The 21052-nt window shown below is 42.7% G+C and overlaps 1 protein-coding gene across 1 annotated transcript in view; it reads left to right on the top strand.

The window, feature by feature from the left end:
* The window catches only part of DOCK5 (dedicator of cytokinesis 5), a 164946-nt gene that overhangs the window by 43484 nt on the left and 100410 nt on the right, over window positions 1-21052 (top strand). The window contains exons 8-13 of the mRNA XM_077780138.1: window positions 1260-1341; window positions 3888-4017; window positions 7639-7711; window positions 11233-11375; window positions 14565-14690; window positions 19690-19814. Coding sequence (XP_077636264.1) covers window positions 1260-1341; window positions 3888-4017; window positions 7639-7711; window positions 11233-11375; window positions 14565-14690; window positions 19690-19814 — 679 coding nt within the window. The remainder of the gene's footprint in view (window positions 1-1259; window positions 1342-3887; window positions 4018-7638; window positions 7712-11232; window positions 11376-14564; window positions 14691-19689; window positions 19815-21052) is intronic.

Here is a 21052-nt window from a genome sequence, read left to right as displayed (position 1 = left end):
GCTCTTTGCTGGGTCTGGGAGGGGGAGATAGAGAAAGAGGAGGATCTCTAGGTGATAGAAAGTAAAATTCTTTGGGCTACTGAGCCTTTCTCTTGACTGCTGGAACAATTTGTGTACTCCCTGGGTCTTAGAATCACATAAAACTCATCAGAACATAGTGACAGGGACAGGAAAAGGGAGGAATGCATCGGCAGAGCACAGAGGATTTTAGGGCAGTGAAATTATTCCTTAGGATTCCGTAATGGTGGGTGTGCGTCATCATACGTTTGTCCAAATCCATAGAACACACAGCGCCAAGAGTGAACCCTAAGGTAAACTGTGGACTCTGCGTGGTAATGACCTATCAGTGTAGGTTCATCAGTTGTAAACAATGTGCCACTGTGCTGAGGGAAGCTGATAGTGGGCGAGTCTGTGCATGGGTGGGGGCAGGGCTATATGGGAACTCTCTGTACTCAACCTCATTGTTAACCTAAAACTCTTCTAAAAAACTAAAGTCTGTTGGGTCACCTGGGTGGCTCAGTTGGTTAGGCATCCAACTTCAATTCAGGTCATGATCTCATGATCTGTGGGTTTGAGCCCCGCATAGGGCTCTGTGCTGACAGCTGCTTCTGATTCTGTGTCTCCCTCTTTCTGCCCCTCCCCCACTCAAGCTCTGTCTCATGCTCTCTGAAAAATAAATATTGGGGGAAAAAAGTCTGTTAAAAAAAGGAACTTTTTAAAACAACTATAGAGAATAATAGGCTTTGTTTGACCCTACAGTCATCCTGCTACTTAGCTGAGCACCTAAGAACACAGATTTATTTTTGAGGTGATGGTTAAAAATAGTTACTGACAAATCGTTTATTTCTACAATAGAAATTTTATCTGAGTGTGGTGGTGTGGATTCCAGGGGATGGATTTGGAATGATTGTTTCGAGATGTTAGTCCTGACTCAGCAAAGCTGAAACTGTTCTACAAAGAATTTGAGGTAGAAGAAAAACCCCCTGCAGCATCTGGGAGAATCTGCTGTCTGTGCCCTTCCGGAGCAGTGTCTGTCTTGGGTCCACCCTGGGTGTGCCTCTCGGGGCTGGGCTGCGGCACACACCCTTCCCCAAAGCCAAGAGACCAGGGAGTGGCCACTTATGTGCTACATTCACACTTGCCTGATAAATTCAGCAGAGCTTTTTTGGTCCTACCTTTTACCCCGCTAAGTCTATACCAAAGGTAGCTCCAACCCCAGTTAGCCCTTCATTAAGGATAATTTTTTTTTCCTTCACCAGTGAGAATTACCTAATTCGTTGGGGCAGCAATGGGATGCCCAAGGAAATAGAGAAGCTTAATAACCTTCAAGCAGTTTTCACTGTAAGTGCTACCTTACGTTTAATAATTCTCTGTGCTTATGTTGTCAGCAGATGCACATGGTAAGTATGTGGGAAACATCGGAAATGAAAAGATGACAAGAAAAATCATCATAATCCCCTTAGTAGGAATAACCACTCATTTATTTAGTGGGTATTTATCAGGCACCTATTAGATGCCAGGCACTGATCCAGGCACTTGAGGCATAGTAGTGAGCACATCAGAAAAAACATCCCTGGGGTGCCTGGGTGGCTCAGTCAGTTAAGTTTCTGACTCTTGATTTCGTCTCGGGTCATGATTTTGCGGTTGTGAGCTCCAGTCCTGTGTTGGGCTCTGCGTGGAGTAGAGCCTTCTTGGGTCTCTCTCTCTCTCTCAAAAATAAATATATTTTTAAAAAAGGAGGGAAATAAAAACCCATCCCTGGCCTCAAGGAGCTTTTGTCCAAAAGGGGGAGAAACAGTGGTCACATAAATGAGTAAATTGTATAGAATGTTAGGAGTCATAAGTACTTTGGGGGGCTGTTGTTGGGAGTTTCTGGGCTGGGGGAGGGATGCTTTTTAAATACTAGGTCAGGACAGACTGTCACGAGAAGGGCCCATTTGAGCAAGAACTTGAAGTTGATGAGAGAGCAATGGTGATAAAGAGAAGAGCATTGCAGACCAAGGTTACAGCTCGCGCAAAGGTGCGATCTCTGGGGTTTTTTTGTTTGCTCCTATTTTAATGGCCTTTCCCCTGTATTCCTCAACTTCTCCAAGGTAGGAGGAGTGCTGCTCTATCTAGGTCAAGAGCAAGACAGTTTATTGAGTTATATAGCTGAGACATGGTGACTCTTGTCTTGGGTTAGAACTTTCTTGGGGTTCTCTCACTTTTTTATGACATTAGTCTTTGAAATGCCCTAGAGCTACTGCTACCTGCTCTAGAAGCATTGGTTGGCAGACCTCTCCAGCTCCCACTAGGCCTAAAGAGGATACTCTCTTCCTTTTCTGCCTTTTTTCCTTAAGCCCATGTGCATATATGCTATCTCCTTATTCTCTTACCCCACTTTATGGCAGGGAAAATAGTCAGATAAAGTGCCAAAGGAAGTGATAGGAAGGAGCCGTGGACCCAGTACAGTCTAATCATTCATTCGTTCATTTATTCATTCATTCATTTATTCATACCTCCCTATTCGTATTTATTCCTTCTATTAACATCTCATTTTTATGACAAGCATGGTGTGAAGACTACTTATGAGCTGACCCACCTATATCTTTACACCTGGTAATTCCAAGACAGAAGAAGAGCTTAAACTCTTCCTGAAGCCTCCCTTCCTCAATTCTAAGATATGTGGATCTTTCCCTAAAATCAGAAAGCACTTATCGGTCAATGTGTACTTTGAAAAAAAAAAAAACACATTTAAAAAAAAGAATTATTGAACTCTGGTCCGTCTTCTAATCTTTCTAATTTTAGAAAAGCTGCATTTCATCCCCTTTCTCCCACACCCCTACCAATTAGGATCTTCTTGGATGTAAATTTCATGTCCAGCTTTTTCAGTTAAATAAAATATGGTGACCACTTCCTTGATCATTAAACAGTCTACAAAAACTTCTTTTACAAAGGATTGTACACTATTAAATAATAGCCGTGTGCCCCAATTTATGTAACGAGTCACCCGGAGCCTTTATCTTTTTATTAACAGAAGCCTCACAAAACTTAGAGTAGAAATTCAGGGTTGATGCTATCATTGCTGTATATCCCTATTTTGGAGACCCGAGTTAACTAAATTACAGAAGATAGATTTGGAATGATTATTTAGAAAGTAATTCTTGATTCAGTAAAGGGGCCTTGGACAGCTGTTTCATGAAAGGAATTTGAGATGCAATTAAATTATTTCTGATGTTAAAGAGAATGAGCTTTCCAGGCTCATTCATGGATTTACTCACCCATCCTTAAGAATACAAACAAGTATAGAACACGAGCCACAAAAAAACAGAGACATCTACACATCTTTCATTAATCAATATATACCAAGAAGCTCTCGATGAATACCTCTCATGAAACAGATAATTACAGAAACCAGCATGTGAAGTTTCTGTGTTACAGTTGCCTCACAGGATTATTTGAAAAATGAAATGAAATATCACCAGTGTGTGTAGATACCCAGTAAATGTCAGCATCATGCAAGCTTTGATTTCATTTGACACTGGAGTGTATCCTGTGCTCAGTTATGTCCTGGCAGAATATAAAGTAGCAATGACAGGTGTCCCAATTTTTAAATGCCCTGCTTAAATTGATAAACTAGAGACTCTAGATTGAATGTGATCTGATTTCTCGATAATGAAGTAGGAACCAAGAAATTAAAAAAAAAAATCGCTTCCTTTTGTGAATAGAGTCATTTTTCTCTGATGCCCTGGTAGTTTTGGGGTGGGTCTGGAGAAGGGAGGCGTCCTTTTGATATTCCAGCACTAAGAAGTATGGTCTGAATGGTGTTCTATTGCAGAGTGAAAAGAGAAACAAAGGGGACGGGTGATGCCACATGATGTCCTTTTGCTTGCTCTCTGCCCCTTTAGGACCTCAGTAGCACAGACCTCATCCGGCCCCGCATCAGCCTCGTGTGCCAGATTGTCCGGGTGGGCCACATGGAGCTGAAGGAGGGCAAAAAGCATACCTGTGGGCTCCGAAGACCTTTTGGAGTAGCAGGTACAGCAAGACCCAGAGACAAATGTAAATTTGGTGCAGCCACTGTAAAAAAACAAAAAACCAGCATGGGAGGGCCTCCAACAATGAAGCGTAGAACTTATGATCCAGGAATCCCACTTCTGGGTGTCTACCAAAGGAATTGGAAGCCGAAGGTCTCAAGATACTTGTGCACTCGGTTTAGAGCAGCATGATTTGCAATAGCCAAAAGGTAGAAGCAACCCAAATGTTCAAGGATGGATAAATGCGTAAACAAAATGCGGTCCATACATACAGTGGAACGTCACTCAGCCTGAAAAAGGAAGGAAATTCTGCCACAGGCTACAACACGGATGAACCTTGGGAATGTTGTATAAAGTGAAATAAGCCAGTCACACAAACAGATGAACATGATCCTACTCCTGTGAAGTACCTAGAGCGGTCAGGTTCATAGACACAGAAAATAGAATGGGGGTTGCTAGGGGCTGGAGGGAGGGGACGGGGGGGAGTTAGTGCTTAAAAGGGAAAGAGTTTCAGTTGGAGACTGTGAAAAAATTCTGGAAATGGACTGCGCTGTCGGCAGCACGCCAGTGTAAATGTGCTTACTACTGCTAAACTGGACATTGAAGAGTAGTTAAAACGGCACGATTGTCTGTTACGTGTATTTTCTCCCACCACACATGCACAGTTAAAGATAGGCTGGGAAGCCCAGAGACAGTGCAAGATGGTTGTCGATGTTAGTATGGGACACACAGCATTCACTGCCTCGTGCTACCAGTTATCTTTTCTTGGGCTCTGTGTTCTCACCTAGACCCTCCTTTGTTTCTCCCTCAGTGCCCAGCACCATGCCTTGCACATGGTAGGACCTTAGGAAAGCCTCAGTTGTGACCACTGCAATTCGCCCTGCCTTTGGGCTGCGTATTGATTTTGGTCCAATAAAATTCTCCCTGGAAGGTGGTTTGCCTTTCTGGGAGACTCACTCATCAAAGGCAACATTGTGTTTCTGACTGCTTTCGGAGAGGGTCCTTGGCTTAAATTAAACCCCACAACCTTCCAAGGGGCCCTGCATTTTCTTCTGTAGTTTGTTAAATGAAGGAAAGACATTTCTGGTGGTACATTGATGTTTTGGTCACTGAGAAATTTTGAAAGCTGTCAATGAAAAGTCATAATTCTCCTGGAACAAATGTCCAGAAAATGTCATCAGGGTTGACCTGGTAGGCGGTGTGGATAAAGAGGTGGCCTCTGTATCCCATGAGACTGGATATCATCATCTCGTGACAAGCCTTGCACTGTACCTGCTGTCAAAGTCTGCCGCTCTGTGAAGAGGGCATAGCATTACTCCTGATCGAGAATTAAAATGAAAGCTCAGAAAAGGCAAGGAGCCCTGGCCTAGCAGTAGTTAGCCATCTGTATGACAGTCTACTGAACTAAGAATATAAGGCTGTTGTCATTCAAAATGGGCCACAGAGATTTGAACATCAAGCTTGAGGCTTTTGCTTGCTTTTCTGTTGGGGGAGGGTGTGTGTGTGTGTGTGTGTGTGTGCAAGGAGAGAATAGTAATTTACCCTGAGTGTGTGTGTGTGTGTGTGTGTGTAAGGAGAGAACAGTAATTTACCCTGAGTGTGTGTGTGTGTAAGGAGAGAACAGTAATTTACCCTGAGCCTCGATGCCAAGCATCAGTCAGCAGTGTTTTGGGGTAACTACATGATTCATCAACAAAGAACCACCTATGGAAGGGGCTGTGCCAGATGAGGATTTTTCAGGGTTTTTTTTCTATGTTGTTTGCAGGGGTCTGTTAAGGACTGACAGCAAGTTGATAGCATAGCCTGCTTTTACCGCAGCCTTTCACTACCTCTGTTCTTTCCCAAGCCTAACACATCATCATTTGGGCTGCTTTGAGGGGGCGCTTCCTTCCTTATCCTTAGTTTTACAGATGAGAAATGTCCCGTATCTCAGCACTTCTTTTAATCTCCAATCCCCAGGTTATCTGGGGAGTGGATTGCTAGTGTGCACTTTATGGCCAGATTGTAATCCATTAACCAAGGGATTGCCTCCTGGCTGTGGGCCTTGCCTGGTTTGAGCAGCTGTAGAGTGGCCCACTGGTTAGTTAACATCAGCTTAAGTGATCTGGTCTCACAGTAATTGCACCTGGGTTCATACTCTGGCTTTACCACTTAAGACTTCAAATCTAGGGCCAGCTATTTACCTTTTCCTGTGCTCTGTTTGCTCATCTCTCTCTCTCTCTCTCTCTCTCTCTCTCTCTCTCTCTCTCTTTAGTGTTTTTTTTCTCTTACAGTTTATTGTCAAGTTGGTTTCCATATAATACCCAGTGCTCATCCCAACAAGTGCCCTCCTCCATGCCCATCACCCCCCTTCCTCTCTCCCCCACCCCCATCAGCCCTCAGTTTGTTCTCAGTATTCAAGAGTCTCTCATGGTTTGCCTCCCTCCCTCTCCCCAACTATTTTTCTCCCTTCCCCTCCCCCATGGTCCTCTTAAAAGTTTCTCCTGTTCCATTTATGAGTGAAAACATATGGTATCTGTCGTCTGCCTGACTTATTTCGCTCAGCATAACACCCTCGAGTTCCATCCACATTGCTGCAAGTGGCCAGATTGCATTCTTTCTCTTCTGCCATGTAGTACCATTGTCTAGATAAACCACATCTTCTTGATACATTCATCAGTTGATGGACACTTAGGCTCTTTCCATGTTTTGGCTATTGTTGAGAGTGCTGCTATGAACATTGGGGTACACGTGCCCCTATGCATCAGTACTCCTGTATCCCTTGGGTAAATCCCTAGCAGTGCTATTGCTGGGTCATAGGGGAGTTCTATTGTTAATTTTCTGAGGAACCTCCACCCTGTTTTCCATAGTGGCTGCACCAGTTTACATTCCCACCAACAGTGTAGGAGGGGTTCGTTTCTCCACATCCTCACCAGCATCTAGAGTCTCCTGACTTGTTCATTTTAACCACTCTGACTGGTGTGAGGCGGTATCTCAGTGTGGTTTTGATTTGTATTTCCCCAGTGATGAGGGACGCTCATCTCTTAAAGTAGGGCACATAATAGTATCTGTGTAAATAAGATAATACATGCAACAGGCTTAGAACAGTGCTTTATTAGTTCCTCCTCTTGTGCACAAAGAAGCAAATCACCGTGTGATCTCCTGTTCTCTGCTGGCAGTGCCCTTGGCTTCCCTTTGTTTACATGGAAACCAGGTGCGACCATGTCAGGGCCAAGAGACAGGTGACCCCTTCAGGTCGTGAGTTTCTCAGGTCTTCCTTCTGTTGACACTCCTGACAACAAGCTGTGTCCCCTGTGCCTGGGAGTGCAGGCTTACCAACAAGTAATCCACTGGTTTCACATTTCTCAAGAATTGAGCACTGGAGCTCATAGTGTTTTAAAAAGTGGATGGTCTTCAGGATTGAGCGGAGCAAGTCTAAATGCCTGTGTGAGCAGCTCCTGATGAATTTATTGTTCTGTAGGATGGGTGCTGGAAATGATCGCTGGCAAAGACAGAAGTGTCCCTGCTCCATATCTTTCTCTCTCTCTTGTGGCCTGTGTTTGCAGATCCTGTCATTTTCCATAGTAACTTACTGAAGCCTGAAGCAATTAAGTTCTTTAATTAAGTTTTATCTTTTTCCTAGTGATGGATATTACTGATATTATACACGGGAAGGTGGATGATGAAGAAAAGCAGCATTTTATCCCCTTTCAGCAGTAAGTACTCTGGCATTTATCCCAGGTGACTTGAGACCTAGATTAGTTCTCTGAATGATCTGTTAACACACAAGCAGGTGCTAGGAACCATTGCTCGGCTATAGAAGAAAAGTCTCTTCTGCTGGAAGATCGTGCTATAGAAGCGGACAGAAGACTTTATTCAGGGTCCTTTATATGGATCACAGGTTAGAGGGTAACCCTAACTTTCCTGATTGTACAGAAAGGACTGGTGAAATATGAGGGGCAATTCTATATCTGCACTAGAAACCAGACCATGGTGCTGTTTAAGCGTCAGAAAGGCCAAGGTGTATTTGTGCTTTGTTGTGTGGGACAAGTGTCACAGAAGACAAGGCGTCATGTAGGACAGCACCAGGCTTCTCTTGAGATCTTGTCAGATCGCAGAACGTGGTCCTGTAGTTCTGGTGGCTGCGTCTGACTAGCTTCCGGCCACCAGACTGGAGACCAGGAGAGCGAAGGGCTGACCACTGTCTGAGCTCCTCCTGGCGGAGGGAAAGGCAGCCTGGGAGTACATGGAAGGATTCCCTGGAGAGCTATAGCACCGAGGCCTCCAGACTTCAGGAGCTGGAGCCCAGGGTGGGCCACTGGGGAGCTGTTGGTCAGCAAATGTCAACCCCGGTGACCCCGAAGAAATATATGTGTGGATACTATTCCTGGCTCTAGCAGTTGTGCCTGCCTTACCCCAGGTGTGGGCAGTGGTGGCCCGGACGAGGCCCCAGATGATGCTGGAACTGTCCCCTAACAGGGCACTCGTGGCAGGGAGGGAAGGTGACTGTCTCAGCCAGCCTGTAGCTGCCGGAGCAGATCCACAGAACAACTGAGGATTCTGGAAACCTGCCAAAGATGTTTGAGTTAATATATGATTTTAAAAAATAATAATAGTGCAAATCAGTGGAGAAATATGAACTACACAGAAAGGAATCATTTGACAAAATGAGCTAACCGTTTATGAAACTTAAGTCGGAGCCTTGTCTCACATCTTGTGCCATTGTAAATATCGGCTGATTAACTGTATAAGTGTAAGAACTCAAATCTCAAAATACTACAGGAAAATAGAAGGTTTATGTAATAGTGGTGTGTGGGAGGCCTTTTGTGAGTCAGACTCTAAAGATTTCACCAAAAAGGAAAAATTGATAGGTTAAACCACCCAAAAATTTTAAACAACTTACATGCAGGATAAAATTTAGTAAAATCTTTGTAATGTGTATGAAGAAGAATGAGTATTGCTAACATATAAAGAATTAGTATTAATTCATAAGGATACCAACAGAAAATAATATGTATGTATATATATATATACACACACACACACATAAATATGTACACATATACACACAGAAAGAAATGGCTTGTGAGTTCATGAAATGCGAATTAAACAAGGAGGTTTGGTATTTGGTTTGACCAAGTTTTAAAAATATATGCAATATCCAGAATTTGGGCATAAAGAAATATACAGTGTTTATAAGAATATGAATTGTTACGGTGCATTAAAAGCCTCAAAATTTAGGTATTTCAAAGAATATACTCCGTAATTACCAGTGGTTATTTCTGTTGAGGCAACCAAAGGTGATTCTGCCCCATTTTTGTTTAACTCTTTTTAATTTTTAATTAACTGTTTAATTATCCTACAAAAAATACGTATTATGTGTAATTTTATTCAAAGCATAAAAACCTTTATCTTTCAGTTTAAAGCCCACCACTTTCGACCAGTTTCTAAATATAATAGTACAAGTAGCTCATGCTAAGTAGCACTTCCTTCATCCAGAGGCGGCTATTAATACTTTGCAAAATATGCACTTATCTGTATCCTACCACTATACACTGATGTTCCAAAAATGTGGTGAGGTGAATAACTTTATGTAGCTTTGGACTAATATGAATTATGAGCTAACTTTCAAATTCACAAATGCTGATCCCACCATAAATATATACATACATGTTCAAGCATATTAAAATAAATATATTAAATGTAATAACCATATCAAATATAATTTTATATTATTAAATCAGGTATATTAATATATTAAATGAAAGATATGAATATACCTTAAACATTAATGAGTAAATATTAAATAATATATAGAATAAATATAAATATATTTTTAATAATTTAAAACATATTTTACTTATAAATATAAACAACTTTCATGTCCACAGATGTTATTTTATCTATGTATATGTGGATATGACATATCTACAAATGTGTTTACGTATCACTATTATACATGCGATGTGTACATGTGCATATTATATATGTGTATATACATAATAGGAGCGGCATGCATGCATATGAGAGTTATTCTGTATGTTTGTTTCACTTCTGAGGTGGGTTTCTTCCTTTGGTTATGTGCTTCCCCGCCTAAGTTCTGAACCAGCTCCCATCCGGCAGCCATATTGAAACAGTGAGCCCTGAGCTTGCCTTCACCATAGTATAATACGCGCTTTGAGTTTCTGAAGGGCCCAGCCCTAATTTGATTACCGCTTATTGTGCAGCCAGCAGCCACTGTAAAGCATTCATGATGCAAATCCGTCTCTGGCGCTTAACTCCTCAGATTAGTGGCAAATGCTTTCATAACTTATCTCAAAAGCTTTATAGCGTATTCTCTTAGGAGAGTCTCCTATATGTACTCTGCCCAGTTCATCTAAGAGAAAGTCATTTGCAAGCAACCACACAGATCATAGCCACCACACTTTTCAGTAAGATATTGCAATATGTTTCCCTGCTACTATCAGGGTCCAGATCAGAGCCCTGCAGAGAATGCTGGCCGGCGTGTGGGCAAGAGAAGAAAACCACATCAGAGAGGATGACTGTTGTACTGCAGCAGGCTGATCTGTAGTTCCTGAGAGTGCTCGGGCTGTCAGCAGGGGCTGTGTTTGGTTCTTTGATCACCCTGTACGAGCTGTAGCCTGATGGGATCATTAAAGTGAAACTTGTTTGCTGGTGGCCGTGCCACTGGAACTCCGAATACAGTGTGTCATCACATGAGAATCTAAGAACACCCTCCAGAAGCTGATGCTTGCGCACCGCTCCTGAAGGTCGAGTGTTGGTGCCACATGGAGGCCTCGGGAGGCATAGATCTTGGCCCATCTCCTCACAGATGAGGAGACTGAGGCCCAGAGCTACTGTTAGGTGGAAACAGAACTGGAGGCCAGGTCTCCTGCCTCATCTCGTTTCATCAGCCTGTCCCACCTCAGAAAGAGCATTAGACATTGCCTCTGATTTTGTTAACATTTGGCCATCAGTTTGATTTGTTTTTTTGTTTGTTTGTTCTTGGGGGGTTTGTTTTTCCTTTTTCCATTGGGTGCCTTTCTTAGACACCAGATTCATCTTAGAAATGAGCCAGATGGGCACCTCATGGAAAAATACAGGAAAGAAAGCGCCTTCCAGTTAGGTATGTCCAGTGTTTCTAGTTCCAGATTATTCCCATAGGACCCACTGTATCTGAAGCTGTGCTACAGAAACTTCCCCTTTTTGCCTAACCTCTCATTTCTGACTTTCCCAGAATTGCAATGGAAACCTACATCCGGCAGAGACAGCTAATCATGTCGCCCCTGATAACATCCCATGTGATTGGGGAGAATGAGCCACTCACTTCAGTCTTGAATAAAGTGATAGCAGCGAAGGAAGTGAATCACAAAGGACAAGGTACAGTTCTATGTACTAAGCTGGGAGTGGGTATTCCAGTTGGGCCCTTGGACTCCTGCCCTTTTCACTATCTTTCTCTGATGCAAAACAGCCCCTGCTGGGTGGGGATGGCTCCCCTCAGCTTCCTGCTCAAGGCTTTGAACACTGACTGGCACTGAGGATGCACCCAGCACCGGATTGGATCACAGCTATATTTTATAAATTGCGTGAAACAAATTTGTATCCCATGAGTCTTTGCTCAGTTTTGTCTGCCCCACAATCCCAATGCTGACTCTGAAGTAAAAGCACAAAAAGAAGGAGGTTTGGGGAAAATTCTCTTCCATCCTGTGAATGTTCATCCCATTACATTACCTAAAATTACATTTACCTAAAATTGAGAGGAAAGAGACCAAAGTAATACAAATGAATAGATAGTAATATGAAATAATGGGCTTGCTAGCAAAACATTGATTGTTTTTAGTGCTTCCATTCATCATTCTGTTGACACAGTTTTAGCTAAGAAATTCTCCTTGAAGCTGCATTTTATTATTTTTTTAAATTTTTTTATAAAGATTTTGTTTAAATTCCAGTTAGTTAACAGTGTAACATTAATTTCAGGTGTATAGTGTAGTGATTTTTTTAAAAATGTTTTATTTATTTCTAGGAGAGAGAGAGAGAGAGAGAGACAGTGTGAGCAGGGGAGGGTCAGAGAGAGAGGCAGTCACAGACTGAAACAGGCTCCAGGCTCTGAGCTGGCAGTCAGCACAGAGCCCAATGTGGGGCTCGAACCCACGAACCGCGAGATCATGACCTAAGCGAAAGTCAGACTCTTAACCGATTAAGCCACCCAGGCGCCCCTGAAGCTGCATTTTAAATTCAAATAATAAAAACTAGTTAAAACTTTAAATTTCAAATACCAAGATGGCGATGATTTGGGGATCATTTTGAAGATTGGGTACTTTTTTTTTTACCACCCTGTTACCATCCTCTGAAATGGAAGCAATCGGGAACTACATTCTTCATTATTTTCAGCATATTTAGTTTTCCATGTGTTCACAGTTGTTCTGGGTGGGAAAGACATGTGAGGAATCATTAAAGAATCTAAAACAAGTAACAAAATGTATTTCTATTGTTTTGGAACTCGTCAGTGGGTGCTAATTACCACAGTGACGACTTTGCGACCCTGGTATTTAAAAATCTGTACCTGTTTGAAAGGCGGAAAGTAAATTTCCATAGTTCTCTTGCATATTAAAAAAGTTACTTGAGGCGCCTGGGTGACTTGGTTGGTTAGGCATCTGACTCTTGATTTCAACTCAGACCATAATCATGCCGTTGTGAGGTTGAACCCAGGTTGGACTCTGCTGACATGATAGCACAGAACCTGCTTGGGATACTCTCTCTCCTCCTCTGTTCCTCTCCTCCACTCATGCCCTCTTTCTCTAAAATTAAAAAAAAATAAAACTAAAAAAGAATTACCTAGCCTTTCTACATTTTTTGAGTTTTCCTGCTCAGTTTTTATTAAGATAACAATGTCTTTTTTTTTTTTTTAGTGTTTTATTTATTTTTGAGGGACGGAGAGAGACAGAGTGCTAGCAGTGGAGGGGCAGAGAGAGGGACACAGAATCCCAAGCAGGCTCTAGGCTCTAAGCTGTCAGCACAGAGCCCGACGTGAGGCTCAAACCCATGAACTGTGAAATCATGACCTGAGCCGAAGTCGGATGCTTCACTTAACCGAGCCACCCAGGTGCCCTGAAGATAACAATGTCTTATATAGGACACATATTTTTCAGTTTTTGATTTGTCAAAATTTACCAACTTCTTATACTTCCTTGTGATTTGTCTATTCATGTTCTATTCATTTGATGCTTTTCTCATAATTTCTTATAGGTATTTCACTATTTCATTGCCTGCCTTTCACTTCTTCTTTTTTTTTTTCTTTTTTAATGTGTATTTATTTTGACAGAAAACGAGGAGAGGGACGGGGGGCGGGGGGGTAGAGAGAGCATCCCAATCAAGCTCCACACTCAGCACAGACCCCTATGTAGGGCTCCATCTCATAACGGTGAGATCATGACCTGAGCCAAAATCAAGAGTTGCACACTTGGGGTGCATGGGTGGCTCATTTCATTAAGCATCTAACTCTTGATTTCGGCTCAGGTTATGCATAATCCCGTGGTTAATGGGTTCGGGCCCCGCATCAGGCTCTGCACTGTCAGTGCAGAGATTCTGTTTGGGATTCTGTCTCTCTCTCTCTCTTTCTGCCCCTTCACTTTCCTTTTTCTCAAAATAAATAAATAAACCTTTAAAAAAAAAAAAGAGTTGGGTGCTTAACCGACTGAGCCACCCAGGCTCCCCTCACTTCTTTATAAATACCAAAATTTTCCATTTCTATCTAGATAATTCTTTTTAAAAAATTTTTTTTAATGTTTTATTTATTTCTGAGAGAGAGAGAGAGACAGTGTGAGCAGGGGAGGGTCAGAGAGAGAGGGAGGTACAGAATCTGAAACAGGCTCCAGGCTCTGAGCTAGCCGTCAGCACAGAGCCTGACGTGGGGCTCGAACTCACAAACTATGAGATCATGACCTGAGCCGAAGTCGGACACTTAACCAACTGAGCCACCAGGTGTCCCGGAGATAATTCTTTTTCTGTATGATTTCTTCATTTGTCTCTAGTCTTAGAAAAAAATTCATTTTACTTCTTTATTATATTAACAATTTAGTTTTATGAAAATGCGAGGTGAGAAATTAGTTTGATTCTCTTTGAAGTAGAAGAGAATTATTCCAGCACATTTATAAAATTGTTGCATCTTTTTTTCAGAATTTCTTATCCATCTTTACTATATATTAAATTGCTATGTATTATAGGACTTAACCTAATTGTTTCCATTGATTTAAATGTCTTTTCTACCAGACTACCACACTTTACTACAGCTCTGTCTGTATTTTGGTATCTGATAGGGGATATCTTTATTCATGTTCTTTTCCCCAAGAGTAAACATCTGTTCACACCCCTGTCAGATTCTCAAGAAAGGCATGTTGTGATTTTGATGTGAGTGTCATTAAAATTATAAGTTAATTGGGGGAGAATTTACATTTTTCTAATAAAGTATCTGTATATTAATATGATGCATATATTTTTCTCAGCGTTTCTCTGTGGGCTTATGGTATAGATCATAAAGAGAACCAAAGTTCATCCTTTATGTCTTTAAAGGGCTTTGGATATCTTTGAAGCTATTGCCAGGTGACCTCACGCAGGTTCAGAAGAATTTTTCACATTTGGTGGATAGATCAACTGCAATCGCAAGAAAAATGGGCTTTCCCGAAATAATACTTCCAGGTAAAAGCTTTTGCTTGATTCACGTGTGCTGCTTCCTCTAGTACTGCCTTCCATGTAGCAGTTACTTCTAACAAGATGGTGGAGACCATGGAAGATCCCCCGTGAGACCTACTAACCTGCAACCAGTGGTGTTGAGACCGTGGGAGATAATGTACAGAGTTGCAGTACCTTAAAAAACTACCCAGTGCACAAGCCTGACATAATGCTTCTCAGTGCAACTCAGCATCTTCTGTTCATGCTCTTCTTTTATGTCCCGCATAAGCCCCTCTGAAATTCTTCCTGAAGTATCCATTAAGGACAGCTAACGAAAGCACAGGTCCTGTGCCCCTACAAGTGACCGGCTTCCTCAGGGTGACGTCACCAGCCTTGTGGGCCACTCGCCAGGAAACTGCAGCGAGGTGCCTGCTTAGCTCCATCTCCATGAGGCCCTTTGCCCCTTTTGCTTAAACTCCAACTGTGTGCTTGCCTCTCCCCGTCCTTGTGGTGACAAGAATGTCAACATTCTGCAGTTTTCTTACTTGAGTTTCATCTTTTTTGGCACCATATATGGGTGAGATCTGCATATGTGTTCTCTTGAATTCACTGACTTAAGTCATTTACTTCCTTAATCTTTATAGTCCTAAAGGGAAATCATTGCAAGGAACTTAATGTATTTAATATACATACACACACATATATATAGGTATTCTACAAAGCATAGGTGCTATAAATAAATAGGAAAAGATGAACATATTCTGTATTTTCAAGATAGGTAGACTATATTAATAAGTCTTCTTTGGCATGTTAGAAAATTTTAGAAAACCATGCAGTTGTCTTTTGGGTAAAAATTGGGGTCTTTTAATACAACATCTTGCTCCTCCTTTGGGAGATGAAGGAGTGGCAGTAATGTGTCGCTGCCCACATTGTCTGACATAGTGGGCATTAAAAAGGACAAATGAGGGGGGGAGGGAGGGATGGGCATGGAGGATGGGCATCCCCACTTGTGGGGATGAGCTCTGGGTGTTATGTGGAAACTAATTTGACAATAAACTATTTGTAAAAAAAAAAAAAAATGATTGGAAGAGCTGTCTATGAAATGGAGACTGTCTTTCTCTTTCCTCATGAAAGAAGGTGGCTCTTCATCTGCTTATATCATCCCTTCCAGAGTCACCCAGCCTACCGTGCATTCATCTCCATTCTGCAGAAGTGTTCTGTCTTCTTCTTGTTTAAAAAAAAAGAAGTTTTGGTAATATTCCTCTCACTGAACACCGTGTTATTACCACAGCCAGAACAAAGCCTGAAACAATAAAATGGAGTTTAGTTTTGGGGCAACGTGAATTCATCTTTGAAATCTGGCTCGGAAGATTCTTGTCTAATCTTTCTAATCAGTAGGATTGGGTACTGACTGCCAGGGCTGTGATAGCCTTTGAAAATCCTCCAGGATAATGGCTACCAGACGCTGGTCTTTGGATCAGCTCCTCAGGATCGCCTGCCTGATACACGTTCCCAGCGTTTTCCAGACTCCCAATTCGATTTGTAAGACAAGGGCTCCCCAGGTGATTCTGGTGATCGACCAGGTTTGAGAAACAGAGGTCTAGACCCAAGCCTCTCACCTTGTAGCTCCTCATCCCCATTTGAATAGGCCCCAGGTACGTCTCACACCCTTCCCTCCACCCGACTTGCCCTTCCAGCTACAGCGCTCCATCTCTCTGCCCTCATCTTCACAGCCAGGTTCTTGGAAACGATTACATACTCTCCGTCTCTGCTTCTGCGTCTGCCAGTCACCCTCCGTCCTGTCCAGAACGGCTGTCACTAGAGTCTGTCACTAAATCCGGTGGATATTTTTTTAGCCTAATGATGGTCTCTGGTTGTCTTGGCAGCATGTGACATTGTCGACCGCTCTCCCTGTTGAAATGTTCCACCCTTCCTGTCAGGGACCCACACCCTCCTCTTTTTCTCCATCCCCGTTTGCTGCCTTGTCACCTTCTAGTTTGCCCTTAAATGTTAGAGTTCCTCCGTACTTGGTCCTTAGGTCCTGTATTACTTTGCTCGGACTGCTGTAATGACGTACCACAGGCTGGGCGGCTGAAACATCACATGTGTACTGTCTCACAGCCTGGAGGCTGCATGTCCGAGATCAAGGGGTCAGCAGGGTTGGTTTCTCCTGAGGCCTCCCTGCTTGGCTCGGGGATGACTGTCTTCTCACTGCGTCCCCACATGGTAACCCCTGGGGCTCTGTGTTATTTGTGTGCTGATCTCATAAGGACACAAGTCCTATTGGATTAGGACCCGCCATATGACCTCTCTTTACCTTAATCACCACTTTAAGGGGTGACTCCAAATAGTCACATTTGGAGGTGCTTGAGGCGAAGGCTTCGGCATATGAATTGAGAGAAGAGTTCAGTCCGTGGCAGGTCTCTTTTCCTTCTTGTACCTATGATCTCATCCACTCCTCCACTCATTTTGCCTCTGTGGATTCCTTGCCACCAAACTTGTACCTCTACCCTCAAGACTGCTTCTTTGAACCCCGTCACCATAGATCCAACTACTTCCTGCCTCAGGGACCTCCGTAGGCACAGCTCCTGCCTGACTGGATCACTCTTCTCCTCTCTTTAACTGGCTAGTTCTTACTCACAATCCCCATGTGGGACTTGTAATCCTTTGCATCTAGACTGGTTCTTCCGTTGTGTTGTAGCCAAGAAAATGTCACCCTCATCCATCCAGTTGCACCAATAAGAAGCCTGAGAGTCTCTCTTGAACCTCCCTTTTCCTTTATACCTCACACAAAACTAGTGGCCAGGACTTTCCAAATTTACCTTTGAAAGACTTCTCAAATCCACCCCCTTCTCCCTTTCTCCATTGCCTCTACCTTAGTTGCAGCTACTGCCATCAGTTCCCTGAACAACCATATGTTTGGATAACCATCATATGTCTACTGCCTCTGGACCTTTGCACATGTTACTCACTCTCCCTCTTACTCTCCCCCTTCCAATATCAGCTCAGAGGAAAGATTTCCACACCCTCCAGACACGGTTGGGACTTAGTGTTATACCTTCATAGAGCCTGGCCTTTCCTTTCATTTGTAGTGATGCACTCATCATGTGATTATCTGATAATGCTTCTCCCTCCACTAGCCTGTAGGCTGTGTGAGGGTGAGGCTCACCACCGTCTCCCGAACACCTAGCACAGTGTTTGCCCTGGAGCAGGTGCTCAGTCGGTTTTTTAAATGAATAAATGAATATCATCTCATCTGAGTAGACCATAATTTATTCAGCCAGCCGTCAATTTGGAAATTAAGGATTTTTTTTTCCAAGTTTTTACTTTTGGTAAACAACACCAAAATGAGGATTCTTATAGATTTATAAGATTTATTTGCTCACATTCTTTTTTGTTTTTTTTTTTTTTTAATGTTTGTTTATTTTTTTGAGAGAGAGACAGAGAACGACTCAGGGGGGTGCAGAGAGAGGGAGACACAGAATCCGAAGCAGACTCCAGGCTCCAAGGTGTCAGCATAGAGCCTGATGCAGGGATCGAAACCACAAACCATGAGATCATGACCTGAACCAAAGTAGGATGCTTAACTGACTAAGCCATCCAGACGTTCCAGTTTGCTCACATTCTTAATACTTTGGCATAAATATTACCAGTGAAGCTGATTTGTCAGTTAAGGCTTTTAACACAAATTGTCAATTTTTCTATTGACAAAGGGTATGTCGATGAAGATTTTGAAGTGTGATGAATGAATTAGCCCCTTTTACTTCACCTTAACCAACTGTGGGCAATCCCTTCCTTTTTTTCCGAGCAGATAAGAGATGAAAATGATAAGTGCTCTATGTGTGCACCCCCATTTTCTTGTGGTGCTAGAAGGTTTCATTTTCTGTATCGGAAGGTAGTTTAATATAGTATAGGTTTTAGAGTCATTTTTACAACATTGAGTCTTTCCAACCAGGAACTCGATATACCTTTCATTCATCTAGGTTTTATTTAAGCATCTCAATAATATTTAATTGTTTTTCACTGTGGGTGCTATTCACTTGCTAATTTATTACTTTTTAAAATTTTGTGCTGGGTAACCAAGACTATGACAAGCTAAGATTATCCTGATATTGTAAAAACAATGAAACTGACTTAAATAAGCATATTCTACAGGCTTTCACAAATAGTGTTTATCTCATCATCATTATATGGATTAAATAAATTGTTGCCTGTAAGACACTTTGAACAGTGCCTAGGATATAGTAAGCAGCCAATAAATAACAGCCTACCTTATATTCAGATATGTTAAAATAACATACTTGAAGGCATTATTGAAAAAAACCTGCCACTGTAATCTCATAAAATACATTGTATACTTACTATTAGGCAGCAGTTGTTAATAAAGAGAACAAAGGATTATCATTAAAAAGAGTTCATTTTCTTTTTTTTAATTAATTAAAACAAAATTAGGGCCGCCTGGGTAGCTCAGTTGGTTAAGCGTCCAACTTCAGCTCAGGTCATGATCTCACGGTTCGTGGTTTTGAGCCCCCACGTAAGGCTCTGTGCTGACAGCTCAAAACCTGGAGCCTGCTTGAGATTCTGTGTCTCCCTCTCTCTCTGCTCCTCCCCCGCTCACGCTCTGTCTCTGTCTCAAAAATAAATAAATGTAAAAAAATTAAGAAAAAATTTTAATCCAAGGTAAGATAGTGTAATCATGGTTTCAGGAGTAGAATTTAGTGATTCATCACTTACATACAACACCCAGTGCTCATCCCAAGTGCCCTCCTTAATGCCTCTTGCCCACTTAACCCCAAAAAAGAGTTCATTTTCAAACACAGCATTTCAAAGGCACTTTGGTGTATATGGAAAGGTGGGCTGCGGGAAGCTGAATCAGGCAATACATGTAGAAACTTCTGCTACATGAATAGCTCTCTATAATGTCAGGACGCTTCATATTTTATTTATATTTTATGTCTAGTTACATCCTGAAAATGAAGGGTGACTTCTGTCCGCACCACTCACTGGGTGGGTTGTCCTGTTGCAGGTGATGTGCGGAATGATATTTATGTCACGCTGATCCATGGGGAGTTTGACAAAGGGAAAAAGAAGACGCCAAAGAACGTGGAGGTGACCATGTCTGTGTACGATGAGGAGGGCAAGCTCTTGGAGGTACGTGGGACCCCCCAGAAACCCTGCTGCTGTTGCATGCTTCTTTACAACAACAGGCGACTTAGGCCTGAGGCAAATTGTTCTCCACATTAGCATGCATTTGATTTCTCATAAGGAAAAATTAGGAAACCTGTTAAATTTGTGATCAGCAGTTGCCAGTTGTACTGGTAAATCCATGTAGACTCTTATTTTCGTTATTTCTCCTGTTCTAAGGAGTACCTCAAGCTGCTAATGATTTCATGGGTAAACTTTTGCTCCAGAAGTTCTATATCATTTCCAAGTTATATGGCTACTTTCAAGCCTGGTAGGTCCCTGTGGGGCTTGAGTGAAGGGGCCTGGGGGCCCAGAAGGTGCTGAAGGGCACACTTCCTCTACTAAGTAAACAGAACCGGAGGAGACATGCAGGTCAGAGAGCTGTTACACTGAAAGGGCTCCTGGTTCGTGTCAGCTACCACTGGTCTTCAGTTTTTGTTTTAGTAATCAGGAAACTGCAACCCAAAAGGGGTAAGTTGTTTTCTCCGGGCAACAGAGAAGTTAGTGGTGGAGGAAAAACTAGACCCAGGTATCCTGGCTTTCAGTCTTCAGGGTTCCTCCAACCGAAGCAGCATTCTGTCCAGATAGAGATGCAGTAAGTGTTGATTCTCACATCAGAAAGAAAAAGAGGCAGGAGGCTTTCACTGTCTCTGCTGAGGCTTGACTCCTCTCGTAGGAGGTGTAGTTAACCTGCTTTGGAATGGAAGAAGAACTACACTCTGTGCGTGCCTCGCTCCCACGGGCCCTTGAGGGCACAAAGGAACGCGCCTCTCCATCACTTCCCCGTAGACAGCCTCAACTTCGAAGGCAACAGTTGACGAAGTCAAGTCATGTTCTGTGTTAGAGGGGCCAACAGAGCGGTGGGCCCTGGAATGGAAGTGATGTACATGTGCTGTTGATAGGGCCCTTGAGCTCCATGAGTTCAGGTACACATCTTCCTCTGATGGCTCACTTCACAGCTTTGCCGAGCAGCTCAGAAGGGCCCCCTTTGAGGCCTGGTTCTACTGAACTGAGTGGCTCATTACTAGGAACAGACACAGCCCTGAGTTTTAGTGAACACACTGGACCTATACACCACGTCCTTAAAGGAGAGCATAGACATGACCTCACGCACTGATGTGTCTGCACGTAGCTCCTAGTCACCTACCCTCTGCTCCCTGGAAGGAAAGAGGAGGGAAAGAGAAGGCATGGCTGCAGACGGAAAA

Source organism: Crocuta crocuta, unplaced genomic scaffold (assembly GCF_008692635.1).
Source record: "Crocuta crocuta isolate KB4526 unplaced genomic scaffold, BGI_CrCroc_1.0 scaffold395, whole genome shotgun sequence".
Lineage (NCBI taxonomy): Eukaryota > Metazoa > Chordata > Mammalia > Carnivora > Hyaenidae > Crocuta > Crocuta crocuta.
This window is presented reverse-complemented; position numbering and strand designations above follow the sequence as displayed.